The sequence below is a fragment of the Cheilinus undulatus genome, linkage group 2, assembly GCF_018320785.1.
Source record: "Cheilinus undulatus linkage group 2, ASM1832078v1, whole genome shotgun sequence".
Taxonomy (NCBI): domain Eukaryota; kingdom Metazoa; phylum Chordata; class Actinopteri; order Labriformes; family Labridae; genus Cheilinus; species Cheilinus undulatus.
In genome coordinates this window covers 29,362,277-29,389,633 of record NC_054866.1, presented here as the reverse complement: position 1 = coordinate 29,389,633, position 27,357 = coordinate 29,362,277, and the positions used below count along the sequence as shown (strand labels likewise).

The window sequence follows — 27,357 nt, the reverse complement described above, 5'->3', positions numbered from 1 at the left end:
TATTGAATGACTGGGAGGTACACAAATGTAGCTGTTGATGGTATGTCAAATATTTTTTATGGTTGCGGTAAAGTTGACATCTTTTGCTTATCAAATTATTTAACATCTTAATGAATCAATATGCTTGTATGTATTGCTTCTCATGTCCATCATAAACATTATGCTGCTGCCTCCCTTAGCCAAGACACTTGTGAAAAAGAGATGATCTCAGCCACATATACAGTTCACAGAGGCTGAAGTAAGCTGTAGGTGTGGCGAGTAACAGTGCGGAGCTAGGTGGTTTAGCCCAAGGCTAGGGGGATTGGGGAATTATTATATTATTATAGTATATTATATATTGTATTTAAAGAGCAGGATGAGAAAGTGGGGAATGACATCCAGTAAACTGCTCTCAACCTTCTGCTTCAAGGATTATAACCTTTGTATGTAAGGGGCATAAGTGCCCATAAGAAGTATTCATCCCCTTGGGTGTTTTACCCTTTTATTGATAGATAAATCTATCATGGTCAATGTAATTTGGCTTTTCTTGTAAAAATAAAACAAAAATCAACAAAAAAACCCTTGATGTCAAAGTGAAAACAGATTTCTATGAAGTAATGTCAAATAAATGAAAGCATGCAATGTCAAGTAAGTGACCACATAGATATTCAGCTTCTTTAAGGCAGTATTTACAGGTATATCTCAAAAAATTAGAATATCATAAAAAAGTTCAATATTTTGTGTCACTCATTTCAGAAAGTGAAACCCATATATAGACTTGTTACAAGTAGAGTGAAATATTTCAAGCCTTTATTTCTTGAAATGTTGATGATTATGGCTTACAGATAAGAAAAACAAAAATTCAGTGTCTCAGAAAATTAGAGTACCACATAAGATCAATTTAAAAAAAGGATATTTTAAACAGAAATGTCAGGCTTCTGAAAAGTATGTTCATTTCTATGCCATCAATACTTGGTTGGGCCTCTTTTTGCATGAATTTCTGCATCAGCCTGTGGCACTACTCAGGTGTAAGGGAAGCCCAGGTTGCTTTGATAGTGGCCTTCAGGTCATCTGCATTGTTGGGTCTGGTGTCTCTCATCTTCCTCCTAAAAATACCCCATAGATTCTCTATGGGGTTCAGGTCAGGCCAGTTTGCTGGCCAATCAAGCACAGTAACACCATGGTCATTGAACCAGCTTTGGTACCTTTGGCTGCGTGGGCAGGTGCCAAGTCCTGCTGGAAAATGAAATCAGCATCTCCATTAAGCTTGTCAGCAGAAGGAATCATGAAGTGCTCTAAAATGTCCTGGTAGATGGCTGCGTTGATTGTGGACTTCAGAAAACACAGTGGACCAACACCAGCATATGCCATGGCAGCCCAAATCATCACTGACTGTGGAAACTTCACACTGGACTTCAAGCAACGTGGATTCTGTGCCTCTCCACTCTACAAGATCCCAGAGTCCGGAGGAAGAGTGGAGAGGCACAGAATCCACATTTCTTTGAAGTCCAGTGTGAAGTTTCCACAGTCCATAATCATCAACATTTCAAGAAATAAAGACTTATATAAGTCTATACTTTATATGGGTTTCATTTCAGAAAAGAGTGACAAAAAATATTTAACTTTTTCATGATATTCTAATTTTTTGAGATGTACCTGTAGTAGATGCACGTTTTGCTGTAATCACAGCACTGAGTCTGTGTGGATAGGTCTCAATCAGGCTTGCACATCTGGACACTGCAATTTTACTCCATTCTTCTTTTCAAAACTGCTCAAGCTCTGTCAGGTTGCACAGGGATCAGGTGTGACCAGCCCTTTTCAAATTCAGCCACAAACTCTCTATTAGATTGAGGTCTGGGCTTTGATTCAGCCACTCTAGAACATTCATCTTGTTGTCTTTAAACCATTTCTGTGTAGCTTTGTTGTATGCTTCAGGTCATTGTCTTGCTGGAAAATAAATCTCTCAAGCCATAGTTCTGTTGCAGACTGATGCAGATTTCTTATATTTTGCCAGGTTCATTTTAAACTCTACCTTTACAGGCCTTCCTGGCCCAGTTGCTAAGAAGCATCCCCACAGCGCTTCACAGTGGGGACAGTGTGTTTGTGGTGGTGAGCAACGTTTGGGGTCTCCTAAACACAGCATCTTGTCTTATTGCCATAAAGTATCGTTTTGGTCTCATCAGACCAAAGAACGTTCTTCCACTTGACCATGGAGTCTCCATGTCTTTTGGTAAAATCTAGTTGAGATCTAATGAGTTTACTTCAACAGTGGCTTTCTCTTTGCCACTCTCTCATAAAGATTTGACTGGTAAAAAAAAACCCGGGCCACAGTTGCACATTAATGGGATTCCATTTCACTAATTGTAAGACTACAAGCACCAATCGGCTGGACCTCAGTTGAATTCAGTCACTTTAGGAGGCGAATATCTATGCAATCACTTATTTTACCTTGTGTGTTTTTAATTAATTGACATTACTTTGTAGAAATCTGTTTTCACCTTGCCATTTAAGAGTCTGCTTTTTTTTTTTGTTAAAAGCCAAATCATAATGGCCATTATTGATTTACAAAATCAATTAAAGGGTAAAACATCAAAAGGCATAAGTACTTTTTATAGGTACTATAATCATTAGGCTCTCTGGATCCCCTAAATTAATCTACATGCAGAAGTACCAAGTGTCTAGATATTCATGCAGGTTTTGTTTCCCTGAGAAGACAAACAAGTGACAACACAAACAACTCTTATTTCACTGTACAAAATCTTCATTTTTTGTTTTTTTTCTTCCTTAATGACATACAACAGGGGACCCGTAAACAAAAAGAGAAAGTCATTTGATACAAGCTAGAATGCAGTTCAAAAATATATAATAAAACAAAATCAATAAAAAGCAGGTCTCTTATCCCTTGTAGTTAGAGGAAATAGTTTGAATACAGCTTAATATGATGTACAAAATATCACACAGTGATAAATTGCTAATAAAAAAATAAAAACACAAAGAAATGAGAGTCCTTTACCTTGGCCTCTGACTGGTTACACTTTTTAAAACTTTTTTTCTTCATTTTTCAGGTTTTTTAATCATTTTGCTTTTTTACAAGTTATACATTGCCATTATCAATCACAAGCAAAGATCTATGCCTAGCAAGGAAGAATGATTCACTTATGATACTACAGTATTCTTACATCTTAATAATCATATTCATAATCAAAGAAAAGAAATGCAAGAAAGGAAAACAAGGAAATGATGGACATTTACAGCACGTAATGGCATCTCTAGTCATCATTTACAACCTCTGTTTCGATTTCTTTTTCTTTTGTGATACTGATTTGTCTTTAGAGAACCCACACTGTAGAAGAACTGAGGCTCAAACTTAGTATTTACTCCAGATTGTAGAAATACCTGCAGATAATGATTCCTGCACCCTGTTTGTTACAAGAGCGCCCACTGTTAGATGTAGTGCAAAGTGGAGCCTTGTAGTATTTAATGAGCAGCAGAAGTACAAGAACATAGTCACCCAGAAAGTCTTTTTCTACACCACCCTGTTTCAGGAATAAAAAAGGGAACTCTTGAATGCTAGCCAACTGTTTCAAAACCAGCAGTCTTACACAGTTAAATTAATACAATTTCATGTCAAAGTAAATTTTCCTCAAAGTAAACAAACTTGTTTCCTTCTGAAGTGAGCTGCAAACACCTTCACATCTTAAATTAATACTTTTTTGGGGGAACTCTCTTTTTTATCTCCTTTACCCAGGAACTTTTTCTCCCAGCATGCCTCTCTCTTTAGAAAGAGGAAACCAGCTCTACATATTCAGCTCTCTGGGTGATGTGCTACTAATGTGCAACTAAAGCACAAGAAGAGGGGACGTCTCTTTAACACACGAGTAGAGGTCAGCGCCAAGCTTTCTTAATCTTTCAAAGCCTGAATAAATAACAACAAACCAGAAGGAAACTCGCACCTTCTGGGTGAAACATACAGGAGGAACTGCACATTTTCAGTCATGTAGCCCTCGCTCTACAGTAAAACCAGCTCTGTACACTCTCATAAAGTCTAAAATGAATTCACATCCCTCCAAAAGTGATGCTAGATTGTGAAATGTGGCAACACATGATGAAATGGTTCAACAATGAAGTGTCATTTGTGGATCTAGAGGCCAGTGAGTGAGACCCACAGTCTCTACTTTTCATGCACACAGACGAAACAGGTCCCTGATTCTGACTCAAGACTGACAAGGTCTGTCATAGCACCGTGATTTAACTAGTGCACGCACACAAGCACACGCTTCTGTAAAGTAAAAAGCAAAGGGGGTGTTAGTATGAGTCTGAGCTCGATCTGTACACACTGTAGAAGTGGATCATGGTTGCAGAAATAAACTCATTAAGTAGTACAGCAGAGTGACATTCAATCTAACGTGCACACATGTAGAGGCAGAGTCATGGGAATACAAACAGTGAGACTTGACCGTAAAGTTGAAATTAAAGCTATTGTTTCAAACACTAGTTAGCGATCACACACACACAGCTGAGCTCGACACCACACACACTCTATCCGTCCGTATCTTTGGAATGTAATACATTGATTCCCACTGAAGAGGTTGGTCAGGAGTATTTCTGCCCACACTGGGAAAGTTACTCTATTATTCATGCTTTCATATGAGTGTTAGCCACAAGCACTTTGTTAACTATTTAAAAAAAAAGATCTTACATGAAATGTGGTGTTAGCGTGATGTGCAGCAAGTGCTTCCGCAGCTGTGCTCTGAGTAATATGGGTAGTGTGTTAGCAGTCCAAGCGCAGAAAAACAAAACACGCACAGTGCTTTGCATTCGTTGGTGCACCGACCAAAAGAATAAAAAGCAGAAGATATTGTAGTGTAGAAAAGTGTTTGAAAAGAGAGCAGCCGGGAGTTTAAAGTTATAAAAAAGCAGTGTGATTAGTATTACAACAAGTCACTGAGGCATCAGAGGGCAGGGAGGGACTGAGAGGAGGGAGGGTTCGTCCTGTGGCGATGACCCAGCCAGTGGGGTGCAGGACGACTGTGTGAGAGTGTGTATGTGTCTGTGTGTAAGCAGGTGGAGTTTGTCCACTGTAGTCTTCAGGCTTTTTAGGCCCGGATGTTTAAGGAGGAATCTAGAAAAGAAGCAGAAAACAGGGGAAAGACGTTAGACAACAGCTGTTAGGATGTGTTCAGACACAAATATAAAAGGTGAAGTTTTTAGGTCCCTTATAATAAAGAATTTTACCAATTTAGAGCAGACAAAGAAGAAGAAATTTTATTTTTTAATTAAGGTGCCAAGATAAAAAAAAAACGTATTTACCAATTCTAAAATGCACAACTTGACCCAAAGATTTTTACATTAAAAAATACTGTAAATCTTTTGTTTTCCACTGATGGGTTGGGACACAAAACCGAATTGCTAAGTCATTTTCAGTAAGTCGCAGATGTGTGCCTAAAAATAAAACACAATACATTCAGAAAGTATTTAGATTCTGGGCCCCTTCACTTTTTCAAATTTTGTTATGAGGAGGCCTGATGCTATGGTTGAAAAACAAAACTTTTTTATTCTCATTAATCTACACTCTGTGCCACATCATGTCAAAGTGAAGACAGAATTTGAGAAACTTTTACAAACTTATTAAATAGAAAAATGGAACTGCCGTAAGTGTTCAGACCTTTTGCAAAAACACCTGAAATTTTGGTCAGGTGCCCGCCATTTCTCTTGATCATGCTGAGATGTTTCTACACCTTTGCTGGAGTCTACCTGTGGTAAATTAAATTGACTGGACATTATTTGGAAAGGCACACTCTCTCTATAGAAGGCTTCACAGCTGACAATGCATATCAGAGCAAAAACCAAGCCATGAGGTCAAAGGAACTGCCCGCAAAGCTTAGAAACAGGACTGTTGCAAGATCTGGGGAAGGCTACACAAAATATTCCACATAGAGATTAGGTCACCTGGCCATCTGAACAATCAGGGGAGAAGGGCCATAGTAACAGAGGTGACCAAGAACCCGATGGTTACTCTGACTGAGCTCCAGAGATCCTGTTTGGAGATGGGACAAAATTCCAGAAAGACAACCATGACTGCAGCCCTCCACTGATCTGGGATTTATGGCAGAGTGGCTAAACAGAAGCTTCTCCTCACTGCTAAACACATGAAAGCCTGCTTGGCTTTCACATAGCCTGTTGCAACCTCAGAGTTAATAAATCTGTAAACATTTCTAAAATTCTTTTTTCACTTCATCATTATGTGAGAGTAGATTAACAACAGTAACTGTGTTTTGTTTCCAGTGTAGCATCAGGCTGCTACATAAAACTAGAAAAGCACTCAGAGAGCGCAGACCTCCACCATTAGCCCTATCTCCCAATAGTGAAGAATCCTTGAAAAACATTCCTGGATCCAGACGGTGATCCGGATCACTCCCACAATCTAAATCGCCGATTACTCCCTCCCCAGTGTGGGTGACATTCACAAGCACAGCATTGTACCAAAAGCTGAACTGTGTCAAAAGAGAGTGCTGAGTGTGGCTGAATAAAAAAAGATAATTATGCCACTGGCTTTTTCAAGCTTAGGACACTAAATCCTGAAAATGCTGGACTAAGTGCTGCATAAAAACATAATAAAAAAGTTTTTAGAATCTTAATGATTAGGATATGTTTATTTAACCATCTGAAAAATAAGAAAACAGAATACAACTTACATAACAATTAACTAGTGCGTTCATTGTGATTTCATATGAGTCTTTGCTTTTAAGTTTGGTTTATTCATTTCAGGAATTTTATCTTTTACTCGCATATTATGTTTCATTTATTTCTGGCAGCAGCTACTTCCAATTGTTTAATTTTCTTTATTGTGAATCTTTGTTGTATTTTTAGAATTACTGTAGTAATAACTATTTGACATTAAGAGAGTATGTAAAAGGGTAGTTATTTCTTTAACTAGATTAATCTAGATCTTTGCTTGAGCTTCAGTGATCTGCATCTCATTGTAACCTTAAAAATTCACATCATAACCCACCAGAACAACAACTTTGTCATCACACAAAGATCTTGGCAAGTGCATCTGCGCCGGCGCTGGCGATGAAGGGCTGTGAGGGGTGGAAGGCGACATCATGGATGGCTTCGTCGTGTTTCTTCCTGTGAGCCGTGATCTCCTGCACGCACGTCCTGTTGTCGAGCATCCACAGACGCACCGAGCAGTCGTGGCCTGCAGGGGGAAAAGAGAGCGGATGGAAACAAAGACAAAAAGTTATAAGGGGCAAAGATCACAAGGAGCACAATGTAAAGGAATCTTTTCCTAAGAGATCTTAATGCACAGCTTCCTCTGAAGTTAGTAACTTTGTAGTTTGAGCCAAGTCTGAAGAATGTAGGGAGAGTTTATTTTATCTAATCATGTGTCTCCCTTTCCTCAGTCAGATGGTGCGTGGTACATGGTATAATATGTCTTTCAGTCTTGATAACCTTTTTTTATGTTTTTCACCCTCAAAATTAACAACTCACTTTAAAATGCAAGAATTATATTCTATATAGAAATCAGGGTGTGCAGAAAGGTGAAAACGTGAGACTTTTTAAAAAACACTACATTTTAGTGAGCCCTAATTACATAGTAAATTTACAGTAATAAGTTGTAATTATCTAGTAATGTCTGAAGAATAAGGAGCTTATTACCTTGTAATACCTCCTTGAAATTACCTGTTGCCTGTGTATACGGGGCAAACACTTTAAGGATGTTCAGGTTGAATAAGAAAAAAATCTGGGTGCTACTTACTGCCAGATATGAGGTAAGTGCCTTTAGGGTCTGTAGTGAGACAGGTGACAGCATCCAGGTGAGCCACCATCGAGTGAACCACTTTACCTGCACAAACACAAAACAAGCTCACTTACAGATGTTTATATTGGCTTAATTCAGTGAGCCTAATCAAATACAGCAGTCCCCGCTTATACCTGTCTTGTTGTCTAGGAAACGGATGGTGCGGTTCTCATGTGCAGTGATGGAGACAGACTCAGACGGGTGACTGACCACACGGTTGATGAGCTCGCTGCCTGCAAAAGTAGACAGAAAACAATATTTCTCATCAACTGGTTTATTTATTTGATTAAATTCCAAGCAAAAAGAGGAAAATCAAGGATTAGATCTGGAATTCTTGTCTTTACATACCATCCTTAGTTTGCGTCTCCAGTGTGGTGGTGCTTTGCTCCGTGTTTAGGTCATACAGCAGTGTCTCTCCGCCGTCAAATGACACCACCACCTGGTTGGGGTCAGTGGCCACAAATGCCACTGAGGTGGGGGTTCCATGCTCTGTAAGTTAATGAGAGGATAAAGCTTCAGGTCACAGCTGTGATACAAGAACCACATCTACATATTTGTACAAATGCGTACCTCTCTCCTTGTTGAAGACAGACAGGCAGGGCGATGAGTTCTGAGGGTCCCAGAGGCGGATGGTGCCATCAGCAGAGCACGAAGCGAGACGGTGGTGAGCGGCCGAGTAGGTTAATCCCCACACACTATCCTCATGGCCTGCAAGGACACTGCTCTCGATGCCAGGATCTGTTACAACCAAGAAAACAGTTCTTAATTTAAATATATATCCAACAAGCTGATTTATTATTATTTTGGAGTCAGTGATGACTGACCATAGTTATCATAAGGATCTACGTTGAGGTCGGGCATCTTCCAACACCTGACAGTTCCATCTAAACCTCCGCTGTAGCAGGATTCTCCATCCTCACCCATTGTCAGGGACAGAACGGCTCCACTGGACAAAAGAAGAGAGTTCTCAGAGGATGTGCTGCATTAAGTAGTGTGTAGAAATGATCATTTTAAAGTCTACTCACCTGTGTGCTCTAAATGTGTAGATTGGCTCAACATCTAATGCAGCATTCCTGTCAAGGGATGCAGTCTTGTGAATATGTATTTTGATTTGCACATATTTTTTGTTCTACTGCTGCTTGGAAAGCATTTGTTTTAATCACATAGAGTGGTTTATGAGTTAAAACAGTCCTTCGTTTCAAGGTTTCCTTACTTTTTAGAATGCATGGCCTTGTTGAGGTTCCAGAGTTTTAGCGTCCCATCCTCAGAGGCTGTGAGCAGCACTGCCTGGCTGGGATGAAAAGTCAAAGCCCGGATGGCATCAAAGTGGCTGCGCAGTGTGAAACGAGGGTTCCACGTCTTCTTAAACTCCTCTCTGTTATCCTGCATCTGAGGAGACACATTTAAAAGACATCATGGTCAGGTAATCTGAATATGGGTTAAATATCCTGAGTATTGACTGGAAAAAATGCGTCATTACATCCATGGAGAGGTCATTGTCATTGGCAACAGTGAGGTCAGCCAGTTCACCCAGGTTCATGTCCCCTCCTCCAACGGCGTCCATAATGAAGACGTCAGAGGAGAAACCAAGGGCGCCACCTGCAGGTTGGAGATGGAAAATGGTTCCTAAATAATCTAGACAAAATATCATGCCTCTGTTTATTTGCACCGGCTTAAATCAAAATCATATACAGCTATAAATCCAACATCTCTAAGGCAAGAACCTATTTTCTGTCTCCTCACTCCCACACTGTGTACAAGCAGACGTGTTTATCAGTGTAGGAGCAACTTTGTACAGTAAGTTTACACCTACACAGGATCTCACTCTAAACCAATCTGAGACATTACAGCATCTAAATTTTAGACTCACCATCTGAGCTAAAACCATGTGTGATGCGGAAAGTGTACACTGAGGGAGACTACTTAGAAGTAGACTGATTTGTTCACTGTAAAGGCCTACCTTCCCCAGAGCGAACCTGTCCTGGTACAGAGGGGGGCGGGCTGGGTTTAGGGGGGAAGTCCGACATCATGCCTTGTAACTTGTTCCTGCGGTTCTCTGAGCCCGGCAGAGAGGAGAGAGTCATAAAACATCCAATCATGCAGACAGGGGGATGATGAGCGGACGGACAGATTAGAGACAGATGAATGTAGAAAAAGAGGCTGAAATACTTCATTTTAAATGATAACAGATCTGCACAGTTTGTAAGACTCTCTCTATGAGGATGAAATCAATTCAAAGCACAGGCAAACAGTGTCATATGACTCAGAGTGAAATGTAGAGAAAGGAGGCAGCATGCAGGAGAATCTCTGAAATGACCCCAGACTAGGACTTACATCTACACACAGAGATGACAGCTATAAAACTACAGAGTCTCAGACTGAAGTGAAAGCTCGTGAAACAGGACAGAGAGGCAGGTGTTTGGGAGAAGAGGTCGGTTTTATTGACAAGAAGAGAATGCAAAGACACAATGAGAAGTAAAGGATCAGGAGGTGAGCAGGAAGGAGGGGAGGGAGAGGAGGAAGGGGCAAAAGAGACAGATACACTGGTGGCAGTGATTCTGGCAGTGCTGGTGCTGATGGTGTTGCTATGGCAACGTCGTACCTAGCTCCCGTCCGTCCCCTGAGATCCGCGCCTCTCCCGCCCCCTCCCCATCCTCCCCTGAGCCCAGGAAGTCAAATTCGCCAAGGGCGTCTTCTGAGTCGTCTTCGTCCTCCTCGTCCTCGGGGTCCAGGTCCGTGGTCATGGGTTCTGAACTCATCTGGACAGGAGCACAGTGATTAGTTAATTATGTATCATCAGTGGTCTTGTCTTTCTGTTACATTACCATCCTAATCTCACCTTCACACGGGGCTTCTTATTGTGTCGCGGTCCATCAATACAGTCTGTGGCCATGCCTTGAAAGTCGTCTTCCTCATCGCTGTCATCTTCGTCGTCGTCTTCACAGCCATGCAGGAATGGGATCTTATCGAGCACCGAGCCGCCCAGACGTTCCTTCGAGCTTTCCTTACCCGCATTCCTACAGATACACACAGAATTAGTCTTGCCACTGAAGCTTTCAAAAGATACTTAGGAAAAAGCTTGCAGAGGGCCATATGCAAACTTATAGTTTTACTTTTTTAAATACCATGATAGTTAAAGTTTAGCTAAGACAGACCAGGTTATTAACGAAGGGTGCATCTATACTTGCTTGTAGTTTTCTCATCTACCTGTCTAAATATTACATGACTTTTGAACAGTAATAATTCCTTCTGTTTGCTTTACTAAAACATCAAACGTTAAACATCTTTTGTGCATCTTATTCTGTTGGTCTCAAAGGATGAGTTCCCTCTTTCCTTCACAGAAAAGCCAACATGACATTTACAAATATTGTAGTACATAACAGATAATATCTCATGTAAATTAGATGAGGTCCATAAAGAGACCGTGTAAACTTGAAGAACTGTGTCACAACCAGCCCAAATAATTATTTCAATGACAAATGTTTTGAAATTTTGTCCAGTGTTTCAATGAAAAAATTACAAGAAGTCTGTAAATAAAGTGGCCCCTTGTGCTTTACAGTACTCTTGCAGAACTAATGTCACTGGCATGCATGACGGTCTTTGCTGGCTAACTAAGAGACACATCTGCACCTTTAGTAAGAAGAACTAAATTCTAAGAACACTGTTCAGAAGAAAACCTATGTATATGGATCATTTATTAGTACTGTTTCTCTGTTCTGGTGCAAATCTTGACATTTGAGTACAAAGCATCTAAATCTCCTCTTAAAAACAAGCTGCTACGACTAAATTCTGCTGTGTCAGGGGACAAATGTGGTGCCACCACAGAGTCCAACAGTCACAGTCAACTTTTTGCTAGAGTGTAATCTTTAGCAGAAGCAGCAGTGAGCCAAGATTTGCAGGTAATAGCAGGCTCCACCAATCAGATACGTTGTTGTTATACTCTAGGTCTGTTGGAAGTGTGGTCCTCTTACCCAAGATCATATCCATAAACCATGTTTTTTTCTTTTTTTAAACAAACTGAATAACATATGAAAGTGCGTCCTCTACAGACGCATATACATTTGTTTCATGCTTAGATAGCCCATTATGACATTATGGCTAATAATCAAAACTAAAGTCCAGCACGGATGATAACAAAAATATTTAGCTACGGGTAAAAATTATAACTACATGGGGTGCAGGTGGCAGAGTGGATAGGGCGCGCCCCATGTGTGTGGGCAGCCCAGGTTCGAGTCCGGCCTGAGGCCCTTTGCCGCATGTCTCTCCCCGCTCTCTTCCCTGTTTCCGACTCTATCCACTGTCCTCTACTCTATCGAATAAAGGCACAAAATGCCCAAAAACAAACCTTTAAAAAATAAATAAATAAATAAATTATAACTACACATCTCTGACAGATATGACAGGTAGGGTACACCTCGCCTGAGTATTTCAAAGTAAAAGCCAGATCATTTTGTTTCTGTGGTGAGACTACATGCATTATAACACAATTCTTTTATCCTGAAATGTTTCTGGGATAGTTCTTTGGTTGTTGCAGTAACTTGCTTTGGTTTATCTCTACCTCAGAGCTAAACCTTTTGTTTCTACTTCAAGTCAATGATTTAGAAACATCAGATCAAAAAGACTAACTAACATGCAATTTCTGCATCCCTCTCTGCCGTTTCTTTTCATGCCATGTTAAATTTCCAGTATTTGTCAGTCAAGCTCAAGTTTTCATGTAAAACAGATCTTATAAAAGCCGAATCCCAAAAATTTGTAGACAAACAGCCCATAAAATTATAAATTATTATTATTGGAGTTTATTAAGTATATTTTATTTAAGCACACAGCTCATCTGCTCATCATTGTAGCCTATAAATTGTGTTTAATCATGGGTCGGGTAGCTCTGTTATGCCAAGTAAATAGTCTGTCAAACAAACTGTGCAACAGGAATAACGGTTCATACGACCAAAACTGACAACAGTGCCAAGCCATGATTAGTTAGCACTTTTTACCAGTGCATAAAACGGCACCTAAAGGTATCTAATTAGCCATAGTCCAATCAAATTCCAACATATAGTAATATGTACAGCTGTGAATAACTAAGCTTATACTGGTACTAATGGGAATCCCAATAAAGAAGACCAAACTGCAAGACTATCTTAAGTTGTTGTGTAACATCAAACATTTTTGTGAAGTAAGCTTTTGAGTAGAACAGCACACAAAAGCTGATAACGGCCTTTTTTACAATCATATGAACTGTCAGGATTTTGCCTTGCCTTTGGGTGTCCGCTGTGTCATCACAATTCTTATCAGCACATCAACACCAGAGAGCATCCTCTCCCACCGTCTCACCTCTTTATTTGTTCCTCTATCTGTCTGACCAACAGTGACTCTCCACCTCCCCGGGGCTCAGGCTCAGGACAGGTTTCACTGGGTGGAGGCCCGTTAGCCTCCGGGCTGCTCCGCCCGAGCAGGGACCGCACACGCTTTGACCGCATGTCCAGGATGGTGTCTGAATAACCCACCTCCTCCAGATATCTAACAAGAGAAACCACATAAACATATGCTCACAACCTTATAAAGAAGTCATACAGAAACAATAATAAAGAATGATGGAGAACATAGGTAAGAGACAGAAGGAGCTGATGATGTAGCGGTCTTACTTGCGTAATAGCTGACGTCCCTCTTTCCAGGACATCTGATTGGCTGGCTCAGAGTCAGACTCAGCTGGCCCATTGGGAACTACAACAGAAAATAGATTGGTCAATAGTGATGTAACAGCAAGACATAAGCAGAAAAGGAGAACAGCAGAAACTTCAGGTTTCTCTGAGAGTGCAGCAGCAGTGGGTTACATAATAGAGGATATATATGGGCTCAGTTAAACATACGCTGGTCAGCCTCTGTTTCTGGTTTCTTGTCTCCGGGACTCTGGTCATTTCCTGTCTTCAGCTTCTGGTGTTTAGCCCTGCAACCACAAAAGAGACCACAAGAGGGCAGAGTTAAAAATGTCTGATTATCAAATCAGTGCAAAATACCAGAACAGAATTCTGAATGAATAACAGATGTGAGGACACTGAGAAAGAAAAAATTGTCTCCTCACGTTAGTCTTACCTCTCTTGTTTGAGGGCGTACTCCAGCATCTTGATCCGCCTCACCAGGTCCTGCTTCATATTCTCCTGCCCTTTCCTCTCCCCCTGTAGGAATGCCACCTGAGCCTAAACACACACAGGACAGGACAATTAGTCACAAGAATGTCAGATAAAAAATCCATCAGGATAGACACACTGAGCATGCCATAACATCATCATCATGGGAAGTATGGTGAACATGATTTCTGAGAAGTCAGAATAAGTAGAGGGTTGCAGAGCACGGCTCTTATTTTTAACCTCTCCAAACTGAGGTTTCTTTGCACATATGCAGTGAAGGAAAACACAAGCACCCACAGGCCAAATCCAAATCCCCTCTTTTTAAGTCATATCCTTCCTTTTTGTGCTTCCTTTTTTATCCGTTTCCTTCCACACTGAAAAAATGTACCTTGAGGAAAGACATGTTTACGGCTTATCCTTGTATCTGTCAGACAATTTAAGGGGTTGATAAGATGAGTGCAAATGGTGGGAGTAAGAATGGAGACACTTTCAAGTTTACACAAGGAGCATCTCTGAGAGGGCCATCACGTGGCAGGGCCCGAGAGATTTGCATGATTTTTGAGCAAAACTTGAGTTCACATGAGGCTGAAAATTTCCTGTGTCATGTATTTGTTTGAGGAGTAGCATGTACTCCTAAAATAAAAATAAAACAGGGATTCCAGTTAGAGGTAGCTTATAATGTCTAACCGTTGTTTCAACTCTCAGGGGCTGCATTATGCAGGTGAGTGTAGTCATGGTAGTTTTACATTTTGCCTTCTCTCTTTCTGCCAAGTAGTACTGGAGCATTAATACTGATTGTTTTACAGTCCATTTCTCCTCTGCACGCCCCAGTGTGCGTCCACGAGTCTGCTCCCACACGAATACGCAGCCCTGCAAAACTGGAACAGTCTAAAAACAATATCTCATGGGGCAAGCACTCGGTCTACTTAAAGGGGGTGGTCAATCACCAAGAAAGTGCACACTCACACACTCTCACACAGTCATGTAACCAGCTCTGAAGGCCAGTGGAACACCAGATAATCTGCCAAGTAAACCTTACTACTGTGGCTGCTGCTGAGTAATCCTGATTAATGCAATGTGATTTTATATGCTTATCAGAGAATTTTGGAGATAATTCACAAAGCTAGCTTGTCAGCACTGCGGGCACGCTCTAAGAGGTTTTGAAATACAGATAACTTCATGTGGTTTAAACTTGGACGAGCCTCAAAGGAGAACTCTTGCTCTTTCAAATGAGCAAATAGGGAAATAACACTAAAGTTAACATTGTTTGTGTGGACATAGAGCTGAGACTCATGGGTTTAAATCATCGCATACATTTAACAAACTGGAAAGTACAGGGAAATACTAGACATGGTTCAACTTTTATAACTTAGAATGTAAGATTGTACAGAAATATAAAAACCTGTAATTTTCTGTGGTAATATGGTTGATAAAATCAGCTCGCATGGGGTTAGCATCAGCTAGTTAGCTTAGCATATTTCATATTCTGAAAAAAGAAACCAGTCAAGAATCGGCTCAGCCAATAACAAATCAGCTACAAAATAACATTTCAGTCAGGAATGCTCTCGGCATACATTTAACCATTTTGTTGCAAAATGGATATACAGTTCAACTTGGCAGAGAAGGTTCTGCTCAAAATATGATCCCTGTGTTGGTCAAGCAGAATGCTTTGATTTTCCAGGGAGTGCATAGCTGAAACCCCCATATAAACACATTTATGACGCGTACTTAATATAAATAAAATTAGTTAAAAAGCAATCAATCCATAGTAGCAAGAATCTGAATATGAGGGTGCAACAAGCTTTATGCTATAAAGGAGGAGGCTGGGGTGGAGGAGGTTAAGCTTTGTCAGCAGCAGCAGCATGGTGCATCAGCATTAATGTCAGCAGGGATTAGTGAGAAGTGTGCCATATTTAAATGGACCACCATGTTGAGAGAAAGAGCTGTGATTGGTAGCTGAGAGGCATTAATTTGGAGCCACTGGCCATCAGCTGTTCACGGCTGTGTGTACAACCTGCATGTCCTGTATGCACTAATGCTAAGCTAGTTTGCTCCAAAAAAGTTTGTGTTCTTGCTAAAAGCAACTAGCAGAGAGTTAGCATCAGCTGGTCAACTTAGCATCTTAAGCAGCACAAAAACATGTTTTAGCCATTAATCTCACATTGAAGTTTGTTTAAGCATTTATTATGCAACCTAATATCTTTGGCGTCAGGCTCCAATTTAATCACTCCTCACAGATTTTACATACAGAGTTTGAGGAGTGATAACAGCTTAAACCCCCCAGTCGGAGTCAACAGGTGAAGCTGGGGTGGAGGTGGGTTGAAGGTGAGAGCACAGTGTTGATCCAGGCACAGCGATGCAGCAGAGGAAGAGACAGGAAATCTAGCCCACTAGTTGAGGAGGATGTGAGTCATGTGATTTGATCAAGATGCATGTCAGGTGTGAATGACTGTGCTCTAGATTACTGACAGCAACAACTCTCCGGCTTTGTTTCATATTTTGTTTTGTAAGACGGATGCAACACAAGCAAATACACACTTAAACCACTGTATCATTACCACAGACAACCAATAAAAACATGTCAAATGACAAGTCGAGCTGGGCTAAGTTGTTTCAACACTTAGGCAGAGCATCTTCAATGCAAATGCCATCATGGCCCCCAGCAATTAAAGTTCTGATGTCATGAAAAATGTTATTTTTCAACAAGCATTGCACTAGGTGGGTGCTATTTTAAACCAGTATCATCCAAAATCTTCATCAGACCAGGAAACAGTTGGAAATAAGAATTGTCCAATTGAATTGGAATTGATGCATCTCTGCTTAAGGACTACAAGAGCACAAAATTGTTTAAATAGAAAAACATTTTTCCATAGACTGAACCTCTTAATTTGACTCTCAAATGGAACTAGATTTATGTTATCAAACTTAAAAATGTACACATATATTTCTCCTAGGGGAGCATTCCTCCAGATAGTTTGAAGCGCACATAATCAGAATGGTACCACCTTTGCCTCCATTTGAGCCAGAAAAACCCTGCAGTTTATCCTTTTTTGTGAGTCTCACTTCACAGATGGATCATAAGTTACACTGAAGCTTCACTCCAGTCTACCTCAGTGGTTTGAACCTGAAAATGGCACCAATGTTCTTGTTATTTACTCACGTTTGACAGTTGAATGATGCAAACTTGTATGAAGTGAAAATTCAACCTTATCAGAAGGTGAAAACAACAACTATTAAATGTTTGTTAAAAGGCAGCTGGGTCAATCATTCTGATGAATTTTAGGTTGTCAGAGAATGAAAATATTGCATTTATGCCTGCTTTTGCTTTCCAGACCATTTTACCTGCACACACCCAAGTCTGCTGATACACAACTGGTTCATACAGCTCATAGTAAGTGCACCAAATCAACTGGTGGTGCAGGTGGCCATATATAAAGGCTGAAGTCCTCAATGCACTGGTCACAGGATCAATTCCTTGATATTTTGGCCCAATGTGGTTCATATAAAAGGCATATCAATCTTACAAGCTTCTATAAATTCCTGGGAAAATTGTAGTATGAAAACCATTTCCAGTTCAACAGATCTTGACCTTTTAGGCCTGATTATCACTCCATTATTTAACAGCAGTGCTTGGATTGTTTACCTAGCAAATACATAAAAGTGGAAAATGTATTTAACATAGACTGTAAACTATTTTGGTCTTTTTCATTTATATAGGTGCTTCCTAATTTCCACCTCCTAATGGAATGTGTTTTGGACTTCCTCCTTCAGGGGCAGGGAACGTGTTTCTCCTCCTACTCATCCACAGACGAGCTACAACCTGCTCACAGACACATGAAGATAAGCATCACATCCACCCAGTGTCACACTGAGCTCAAAGAGCCACAGGTTCTCACTGGTGCCCAAATCCTCAAATCCCTGACCCTGCTTTGTTTGCCAAGATAAGTGACAAGGCTGCATTGTGCAGGGAGCACAACCACACACACACAAACGTGTGGCTGTACACTGCACAAATTGTATTTTCCTGATCTATAAATGTAGCCAAAACAGAGGGATTATGTGTGTCAGGGTTTAATGCTGTATGCCAGTCTCTGTTGCTTAATGACTCATTCTTTAGTGCTGACCTGGTTTTACTTGTACTTCTTTTATACAGGCTCACTCTTTTTAGGCCGGAGGTACCAAGGTTCATTTAATAAAATATGTTTAAGTGGATTTATTTCCCAGAGCACACACTGGATTTTTTTATGTACGAGTACAAAAGCAAGTTTATCATTAGCTTAAACGTATAATAGCATTCAAAAACTAAATAACTTGTCGAGGTGTAAGACATCAACATGAAACCATGCTGGTAAATGCTTTTACACTCATGCCCATTGGCATTGTTTTCAGCTTTCTCTGGTCTTTGTTTTCATTGGCCTTTGCCTGGTTTGTTTTCACTCATGTGTGGGACCCAAGCCAACAGAGTTAAGACAAGCAGCCCTTTCATCAGCTATAAAAGGTGCTCTTTTGAGAGACTAGCACTAAAAGCAGGCCAAAAGCAATACAATATTTAGAAGCAAGGTTAAGTGCAAGTTCATCATAATTCCATTTTTTTTACAATTAGAAACACACTTCTTACATCTCCTCTGTGGGATTTTTTTCTATTATGTAAGTAAATTAAAGCACAAAAGAACCTTGTATGAAAAAAACCTATCCTGCCACCTCTATCCTGTGGGTGGGCCTTCCTCCATGTGCCCTACCGCTGCTGACCTTTCCACAGTTTTCAGCAACATGGAGAGCTGACACATTTAGCCTTTTCTGTCAGTCCCTCTCTGCTAGCTGCAGAACAGGGTCAAGGGCAGCTTTCCCTCCTCCTCTGCTGGCCACCCCCTGTCGTTTCATCCCTTCATCCCCACAAGAGAATCCACGAGCCAACAAGTAGAGCTGTGAACTCTTCTGGGACAGTGAGCTTTGGCGGAGTGTGTAGGACTGCATTGATTGTGTGTGATCTTGTATTATATAGCTGGAGAGTGATGCCACAAAAGGTTGCACTAGCTGTGTAACAGGGACAGTACAAAATATCATTATCCTGACTACAAGTATCATATACCCGGTGCCTAATAAAATAAGGCACTCCAAACAGATTTCCTTGTTAATTTGACTCACTTCATGACTCCTCACACCAGTGCTTAAGAACTGAATGAGGGTAATATGAACTAAAGTTAGCTGGACAAAGCAGAGGGCAGCAGGTTTTAACAAAAAAAAAAAATCAAGGGGATGATGTCAGACAGCAGTGAAAAGAAGTTAAGAAACAAATCATGATAAGAGGCGAGAGTGACACCAAACTGCCATGAGTGAAAATAAAATCTCAAATCAATTATATCCTTCAGTTAACAGATAGCATGATTCATAATTATATGACTGTCTTGCAATAAATCCATTACCTCAGAATCAGTGTATTATGATGGTATCATTATGCTGATTGGCTAAGACATCATACGATTATAGTAAATCAAAACTGCAGCCTGATGTGCAATGAGAGCAGCCCTGTCATGCTGAGAAGGTAAAAACATTGCAAGCCTCCACAGTGAAGCTCCAAAAACACCATGATCCTTAATGAAGCTGCTACAATGACAAGCATGTTCAAGCTAACACTGTATTGTATATACCAGCATCCAGAACAACAAAACCTCACCAGTAACTATCACAAACCACTGCAGAATCAGGAAAGAAGTGCAAAAACCTCCTTTCCACCATGAAAAGTTTTGAGTGCTGTTCCTTGCTCTTTATTTAATAGAGAAATGTGGTCCACTTCTGATAAAACTGGCACTATACTATAGCTACATCCGAGCTAAACGCTACACAGAAGACAGCCATTGCTACCTTCTCCCAGAACAATTAAACCGTTTAACAGCTACCTGATGCTAACCCAATGCTGCCTGATATTTTGCCTGATGACAGACATGTACAATCCATCTGCTTTGCAAGGTTTTATCTGGTGTACATATCAGCAGTATACCATTTATCTGTCTTAAATATTGGCAAAATATACAAGTGTACCATTAGGTATAGGCAATTGCCCAGGGTGTTATGTACTCATCATGAGCCCAAATGTAAAACAACTCCCAGACTGTCTACTTCCCAGCCCCTCTTTCAGGTCTGCATGATTCAGCCTCTTTCAGGAGACACTCTGTGTTCTTTAAAATAAAACAGTGTTGAATATTAGTAGAGGCAACAGCCAAAATGAGTTGTGAAACATTTACATATCAGATATGTGCAAAAACCCAATATTGTAGGTACATTTCCTCTCAGTGGCAAAACAACCACAAAAATTCACCATCCCCTGCTAAAATTAATTCAGCAGCCTTACAGTCCATTTCCTCTCTTTTTCTCTTGCAACATCAACTGCTGCTCAAGAACACACTTGGTACACACCATGGCATCTTTTATACAAACAAACAGAATGTAAGGGAACCAGAAGCTGGTGATATAACAAGGGAAGAAACTGCACTGATCACCAGATTTTTGGTAGAGCACTTCAAAGCAACACACCGACTATGTACTGCTCATGACAGTAGAGGCCAGATTCAATGCCTAAGTCTTAACCAGGCTTCACCCTGCTATTTCAACCACTACTGCAGAAGTTGATCAGAAGATGCTTTATAAAATAAAGAAGAGGTTCAAAATATATCAGTATGTGACATTTTTGGTTGGAATAAGAGAGAATATTATCTATTCATGAAGTTTTTGAGATTTTAGGGGAAGAGCTGGGTTTGAAAATGAAAATAAAGATAACAAAAGAAAAAAACACCACTAAAAGAAAAGGAAAAAAATGAACCTGCTAATGCAGTATAGCGGGAATGTCCCAGTTCTATGTTTCTAGAGAAACATATGGGCTGTAATAATGCAGTACATATGGATATCATATGTGTGTCATGGCTGAGAGCACAGAGCTACTAGAGATGTGTACCCTAGGACCCCAGGGCTACACTCAACAGGAAGTGATGTCATGTGGGTCACAAGTAATCTATTCTTTACCTCTACTGTCGAGGTTAATAAAATTAGACAGCTGAAAATGAGAATTACACAGAGGAACAGGTGAAGGTCTGCTCTTTTCTCTGCAGAATAAGCGTAGTGACTCGGCTCGCATTCTGTTTGTGTATTCAATTATAACGAGGACAAGCTCATTACTTCAGGCTTGTTCCGACACTGTGTAGTAGTGGTGTTATTTGATGGAGCGCGCTGTAAAAAGCCTGATCTGGGTGTGAGGGACAAGGCCACAGTCACCTGTCTCATGTGCTGTTGGGACATCTCACCTGGCTTAGATTAGGCTTTCATTCCTGCCCAGCGTGTCATTGGAGACAGAACAGCACAGGTGTTTTTTTGTTTAAAGATGAAAACACACACAAAGAGGTGACACATGTCCAATTCTCAGGCTACAAATGCAGACATCAGAAAGAGACCCATGGTTGTAAAATCAAAGTGTTGATCTCTCAGTGATGTTTGAGGATTTTGTGTCCAGCTTCCTTGTTGGCCTTATTAAAGACAATAGGTGGGAAAATCATGAACACACAAACGCTGTGCTTCAAACCGAACAAGACATAACAAGCCAGGGAGCGCATGCTATCTGGCATGATGAGAGCCCTGCGAGCATGCTGGCAACAAAAGCCAGAGGCCTGTGGCCCGTGGGTGTTAAAATGTAAGCTAGGTCAATGTTTCAGCCTGGCACTCCAGCGATTCATCGCTTTCTCTCAGCACAGGACGTGGCGCTAATTGTACCCGTGAAACCAGACCATGTGCAGCAAAAACACACACGCAAACAAATTTCCATAACAAGAGAGCTAATGGCTTGTTGGACACAGTGATGGCCTGCTTCTGACTTCCACTCCTGCTCTTCCCCACACACGAGTGTAAAAGCAGCGAGTGAGGCCAGTTTGTTATTGTTCATCCATATTTTATCAAGCTTCTATTTATAACTATGTAGGACTGAGTCTGGCAAAACGAGGAGTAGAGTGACAGAGAGAGGGAATATGTTTTTCTAAGGTTTATCATGGAGCAATAAGATAGGAATAGATAGCAAAGACAGGGGACTAATAAGATATTAGATTAGAGAAAGCCTGTAAAGGAATAAAAAAGATAAACAGTTCATCCATTTTTTTCCAAATTCAGAGTGAAAACACCTTTCGGTGTTTGCATGTTTCCCTAACCTTTCGTATTCCTGGAACAATTTGATGAGTAAGCACACTCCTGCCCAGCAGAGCTCTACCTCACACAGTCCCACACACATGCATGTAGGGAAGCTGCATAGTGCAGCCTCTGTCCTTGGCCTGTCAGTCTCTGAGTAACTCAAACTATCAACAACCTCATGCCTTGCTCAAGGGCAAATCTATGACACTCACCCACTCATTCACGCAGATTTTTCAAGATATTTCATAGATTTAAACTGACTAACCTGAGGGCACAAGCTCATTTTTTAAAGGCTTTAACATTCAGTCAGGAGTTACAGACAACAAAAATCACATTTCATAGTTGATAGGACATTGGCTCTCAGTAATCTAATTTGATTATTAAAAATAGGAAAAATACAAGTGCATAGCTCTGCCTTAGGGGTATCACTATAGAGGAATTTGAAATTGATGCTAGTGTAAATCAGATAATAATGATACCTGTTTCAATACAACAGAAGTTCTAAGCACCATCCACTTGAAAATTTCTAGACTTCAATTAATCAACAAGCAAAATCCTGCACATTGTCTAAATTGCACAAATACATTAACCATGTTTAGGTACAGAAGGGCCAACAATGAATTTATCAACAATAATAATAATACTATTAATAATGATAGGTCAATGTGACAATTTGTGCAATGTGGACAGCTTTTTCTCTAAGGATCCTGCTAAATATACACTTGAATGTGGACATAAAGTATAGAAAAGTATCAAAGTATTGAAAATATTGAGAGCATTATTCTGTCATGTACATATTTGATGGTCTACCTGGTCATTTTCAAGAGTTGCATACTCTTCAGCACAAAGTAGGCAAATATTTGTTGAGATTAGAACAAAATCCTCATCTGAGGAGGTTTAACAGTAGCACATGTTGACATGCAAACTTTAAAGCAAGCATGATGAGTTAGGTTTAAGTTAAAAAGCCAGCCGGATCAATATCATCCGAGTGATACATTTATACCACAAAAACATGAAAATATCTGGAATGCAATTAATATTTTCTTGTATTTTCAGAATATGATAACTCATAGAAATGTAATCAAATTAAAGCCATAAAAATCAGGACCAATACCAATGTTTAAAATAACACTTTAGCTAATTGCATGCAGATGCAAGTATTTTCCATTTTATTTTTTTTTTTGGTGTAAACACTCCCACAGAGCCAATGTTGTCTTGCATGTTGGACCATGAAAACAGATCTGACTTTGTTCAGCGAGTCACTTCTTCTGCAAGATAAGAAGCTTCTTCCTGAATCAGCACTTTGATGTAACAGATGAAGGTATTAAACTGACAAAACACACAAAAGATGAGTCTTCTACTAACACTGGTTCATGCCATATTATTTGACGATGTGTCGATGTCTGTGAAGAGGGCAGGTATCAGTCCATACGATGTTAAACTGATGCATCAATAGATCAAATGCATTGTGATGTTACCCTCACAGTTTGAAACGGCTGATCTAAAAACAAAAACTCTTTACCATCTGAGTATTATGAGTGCTGAAGCTGAACGTTACAAACCCACTCTGTTTACTTTCTCCCTTCCTGCCAATTTCACTGAAACTAATACAATTTAAAAAGTCGTGATATTTAGGTATTCCTGTAGTTAAAGCCCCACATGGCATGACCAATGCTAAAAAATTATTTCACTCTCAATTGTAGTGATTTCAAATCTTGATATTGTTTAATACAGCCTAACGAAATACCATTTTAGTGCATGTTTTTGATGTGTCCCTAAGTTGTTACAAGCAAGACTGAGAAGTTAACCACATTTAAACTCTGTCCAACCACCTTCTGAAATGAACCTACCTAATTTTATGTCGTATTGCTCTGTCATTTAGGTTTGTCCCCGTGAGTGAATTGTTACTGATTGAAGGGGAAATAGACGACCAGTAACAGATGGGAGCTTTTCTGATAAAACACTTCATCCTTATTTAGTGGCTGTGTTGTGCTTTTTGGTTATCATCAGCTGGGGGCCATAGTCCCTTTATTTCCCTGTCTGTCTGGTGCTGTTACATCCTGGTCAATACAATATGATGGGAGTACTGTTAGCCCGTTAGCATGTTGTCATAGCCTACTGAAACTGATTGATTCCAGGGTAAGTGTACTGTCTCAAACCAACGTTAAATGAGTTCGAGCAAAAGGCGATTTGGCCTTCGATATAACGTCGCCAAATAGAGCTACATGATAAATAAATTTACCCTGAGTTCGTCTCTCTCAGCCTCCCAGCGGTATTTCTCGGCCTGGAAGCGTCCCCACTCGTACTGGATGAAGTGCAGGATCCCAGGAAGCGTCATACCCGAGTCGCCGTCCTGCTGCTCCCGTGTCTGCGACGACCCTGGCATGGCCCCGGCGGCTGCTGCTGCCGCCGCTGCTGCTGCCGCCATCGCCCCGGTCGCCGCAGCTGATGTCGCCTGGCTCGGTGCTGCTTTGGGCCCGTTTGGGTTGCGCCCCGCTCCGCTGCTGCCGCCGCCTCCGGAGTTCGGGTTTGGTCCTCCGCCGGATCTGTCCGCCTCCATTTTAACCGTTCAACCTCTCGCCAGGATAAGGAGGTGGAAACGGACAGAGTGTACCGACAATAATAATTAAAAATGTACCTTTTACCCTTCTTCCAAGCTAGCAGCACTCCACTATGAGCGTCCCTCTTTTCTTCCTTTTCTCACGCGCACAGACCAAAAATTACTATTCAGGTGGTAAATACTATACTTCCGCTTACTAACCTTCAACATAAAATTCAGTCATGCGAAACATTTTAAACATCTTGGCCTCATCTTTTCCAACAGCGCTATTTTCGAAGTAATTTCACATTTTAATACGTTTTCTTTAATTACATTGAGGCGTTACTTAAATATGTCTTTCAATTAAATCAAGCGTCTTGGCGTTTATTTTCGACTCTTATTTTGTTTATCCCGGATCTTTCTCTTCCTTGTGTTTTTTTGGAAAAGCCCAGTGTGGGTGACAAATAAAGGGCCATGTTTGCTGTAATACACAATGAACATGTCGCCAGAGAAGTTCATTTCCTGCCATTTTGTGAGCAGGGAGGTTTGTCGATGGTAAAGTTAGCCAGAAGAATCGACACCCGTGTATCCGTTTTGTACTTGGAAATGGAATAAACCGCATTGAAAGGAGCAGCGGTGAACTGGATGAGTACTGCTAGGCCCAGGATGTGCTGCTTTATCGTTTGTGGTTTTATACCTATTTAAAATAAGCCAGGGTATGCAAAATATGAATGTATTTGTCTCCTTAAATGGAAAGTCCAGGTTATTTTGAGTGAGGAGAATGGCAATAGTTTAGAGATTTACAGATTATGGAAATCAGGGCAGATAACATAGTGAACAAATTCTAATGTCGGCGTTTTTTCCCAAACCAACATTTCAGGAATTCACTCAAGTCTTTTTTTTTTTCAAATGCCCTGTAATTGTGTGTATCTTCATGTTTTAGTTGTCCTCTCTATTAAAACAGCTTGCAAAGCTTTACTAGAGACAGTGTACTCCCACATCGCAAGCATTTTTATTCATTTGACCATGAACACTCATCAGTTTTACCAGATAGATGTCTTTTTACTAAAAAAAAACCCTGTTTAGTTGAGTTTTGAGGTGTACAAGCTTGCCCACATTCAATCAAAATAAAATCACAGATATAAATCTGCCACTGGGATCAGTGCAGACCACATAATGAAAAGACGGGCTGATGTCTGTCCACAGTACTGATGATGGTCTAGAAGTCTGAAACACGTTTAAAAAGCACAAAACAAATATATATTTTACAAAACAAATGTACAAGAAAACCCAATACAAATTTATAAAGTAGGAAAAAAACTTCTTAAAAAAAGTTAACAAATTAACAAAGTCCAACACAGAATTACAAAGTCTGAAACTCTTCACATAAACAACCTTTATGTGAAGCACATAAATATGAAACAAATTGACATCAAAAACCTATATTTGGAACTGTAGATACATATTTTACAAACAAATTTACAAAACATGAAAGTCTAGTATGAGCTGAGCCAATTTACAAGTCGTATAACACTTTTCCATTTACTGCAAAAAATTTATAAGCAACAGTATCCCACGATAAGGGAATTGTAAGATAAGAGACAAGACCTCAACTTTTTATTCTGCAGTCTCAATATAAACACAGCAATAACACATTAGTACCACAGTGCCGTCTAGTGGACAAACTCAGTAATGCACTTTTAACATTGCAATACACTACATCTCCCTTTCCCAAGTTGTATTTTTTCCTATGAACAGTTTTTAAGTAGAAGTTGTGCATGACAAATATGAGAACAAGTAATAGGTTGCATTAAACCAGATTTGAACATGAAAACACTTTTTTTTCTTTCACAAATCTTTAACTAAATCTTGAACTCAGTCCATGACAATTTTTCAATTAGCCCTGGTAATAGTCCATGAAATCAGTTTTTTAAATTAGTCCAGTTAGCTGTGGCACTTTGGCAGGCCTTCCACAGCATGTTGTTTTCATAGGGCTGTTTGTGGATACAGTATGGTCTGCCACTTCTCTTGGACTTGTTGGTACAGTAGAACAGTCTGGAGTACGTCTGGGAGGCTCAGCACTTGGCGAAGTGTCTTGTTCCACATGATATGGGTGCTTGGATGTGGTGCCACCAGGTGTCTCTGGGACTGAAGTCTCTCTGGTTTTGAGCAGTGTTTGCAATTCCTCCTGAACACTTGTCCACTTGGGGTTTCAACTAGGTAGGATCTCGGCTGGTCATGTTTCTTAATCACAGTGGCTGGCTCCCACTTGTTGCCTTGTCTAATCACATTTTCACCCTCTTGGAGGTCAGACAGTTTTCTCATTCCTTGGTCAAAGTGTTGTTTCTGTTTTTGTTGTCTATACACAAGGTTGCTCCTGGTGTTTTTGTAGAGACCTGGCTGCAACAGTGTCTTTGTCACTGGTAGCTTTGACTTGAGCCTTCTTCCCATGAATATCTGAGCAGGTGAGAAGCCAACCCCACTCAGTGGTGTATTCTGGTATTCCAGAAGGGCTAAGTAGGGGTCACCACCTGTGTCCTGTGCTTTTCTCAGGAGGTTCTTTATTGTCTGAACTGCCCTCTCAACTTGCCCATTTGACTGGACTGGAAAGTGGGACTTTGGGCGGTGTGTTTGAATCCCCACTCAGCACTGAAGTCCACCATCTCCTGGCCCACTAGCTGCCTGCCATTGTCTGAGAATAACTCACCTGGCACGCCATGCCTTGTGAATATAGATTTGAGACC

The 27,357-nt window shown here is 40.4% G+C and overlaps 1 protein-coding gene across 1 annotated transcript; it reads right to left on the bottom strand.

The window, feature by feature from the left end:
* Positions 1–2,728: 2,728 nt before the first annotated feature.
* Positions 2,729–24,815, bottom strand: strn4 (striatin, calmodulin binding protein 4). The gene is made up of 18 exons (XM_041805124.1): positions 24,317–24,815; positions 13,874–13,977; positions 13,651–13,727; positions 13,426–13,504; positions 13,115–13,300; positions 10,623–10,800; positions 10,386–10,542; positions 9,744–9,839; positions 9,264–9,382; positions 8,997–9,172; positions 8,809–8,856; positions 8,608–8,729; positions 8,354–8,521; positions 8,132–8,272; positions 7,918–8,016; positions 7,742–7,828; positions 6,992–7,180; positions 2,729–5,101 (listed from the first exon to the last, which is right to left on the bottom strand). Exons 1-17 carry the CDS (start codon positions 24,632–24,634, stop codon positions 7,011–7,013), a joined length of 2,325 nt encoding a protein of 774 aa, XP_041661058.1. The 5' UTR covers positions 24,635–24,815; the 3' UTR covers positions 2,729–5,101; positions 6,992–7,010.
* Between the last annotated feature and the right edge of the window lie 2,542 nt (positions 24,816–27,357).

Coding starts and splice junctions, on each gene's coding strand:
- strn4 (XM_041805124.1), bottom strand. CDS start 24,634: ATGGAGGCGGACAGATCCGGCGGAGGACCAAACCCGAACTCCGGAGGC. Junction 13,728..13,873: donor TACGCCCTCAAACAAGAGAG/GTAAGACTAACG, acceptor TTGTGGTTGCAG/GGCTAAACACCAGAAGCTGA. Junction 9,840..10,385: donor AGGGGACGGACGGGAGCTAG/GTACGACGTTGC, acceptor TGCCGGGCTCAG/AGAACCGCAGGAACAAGTTA.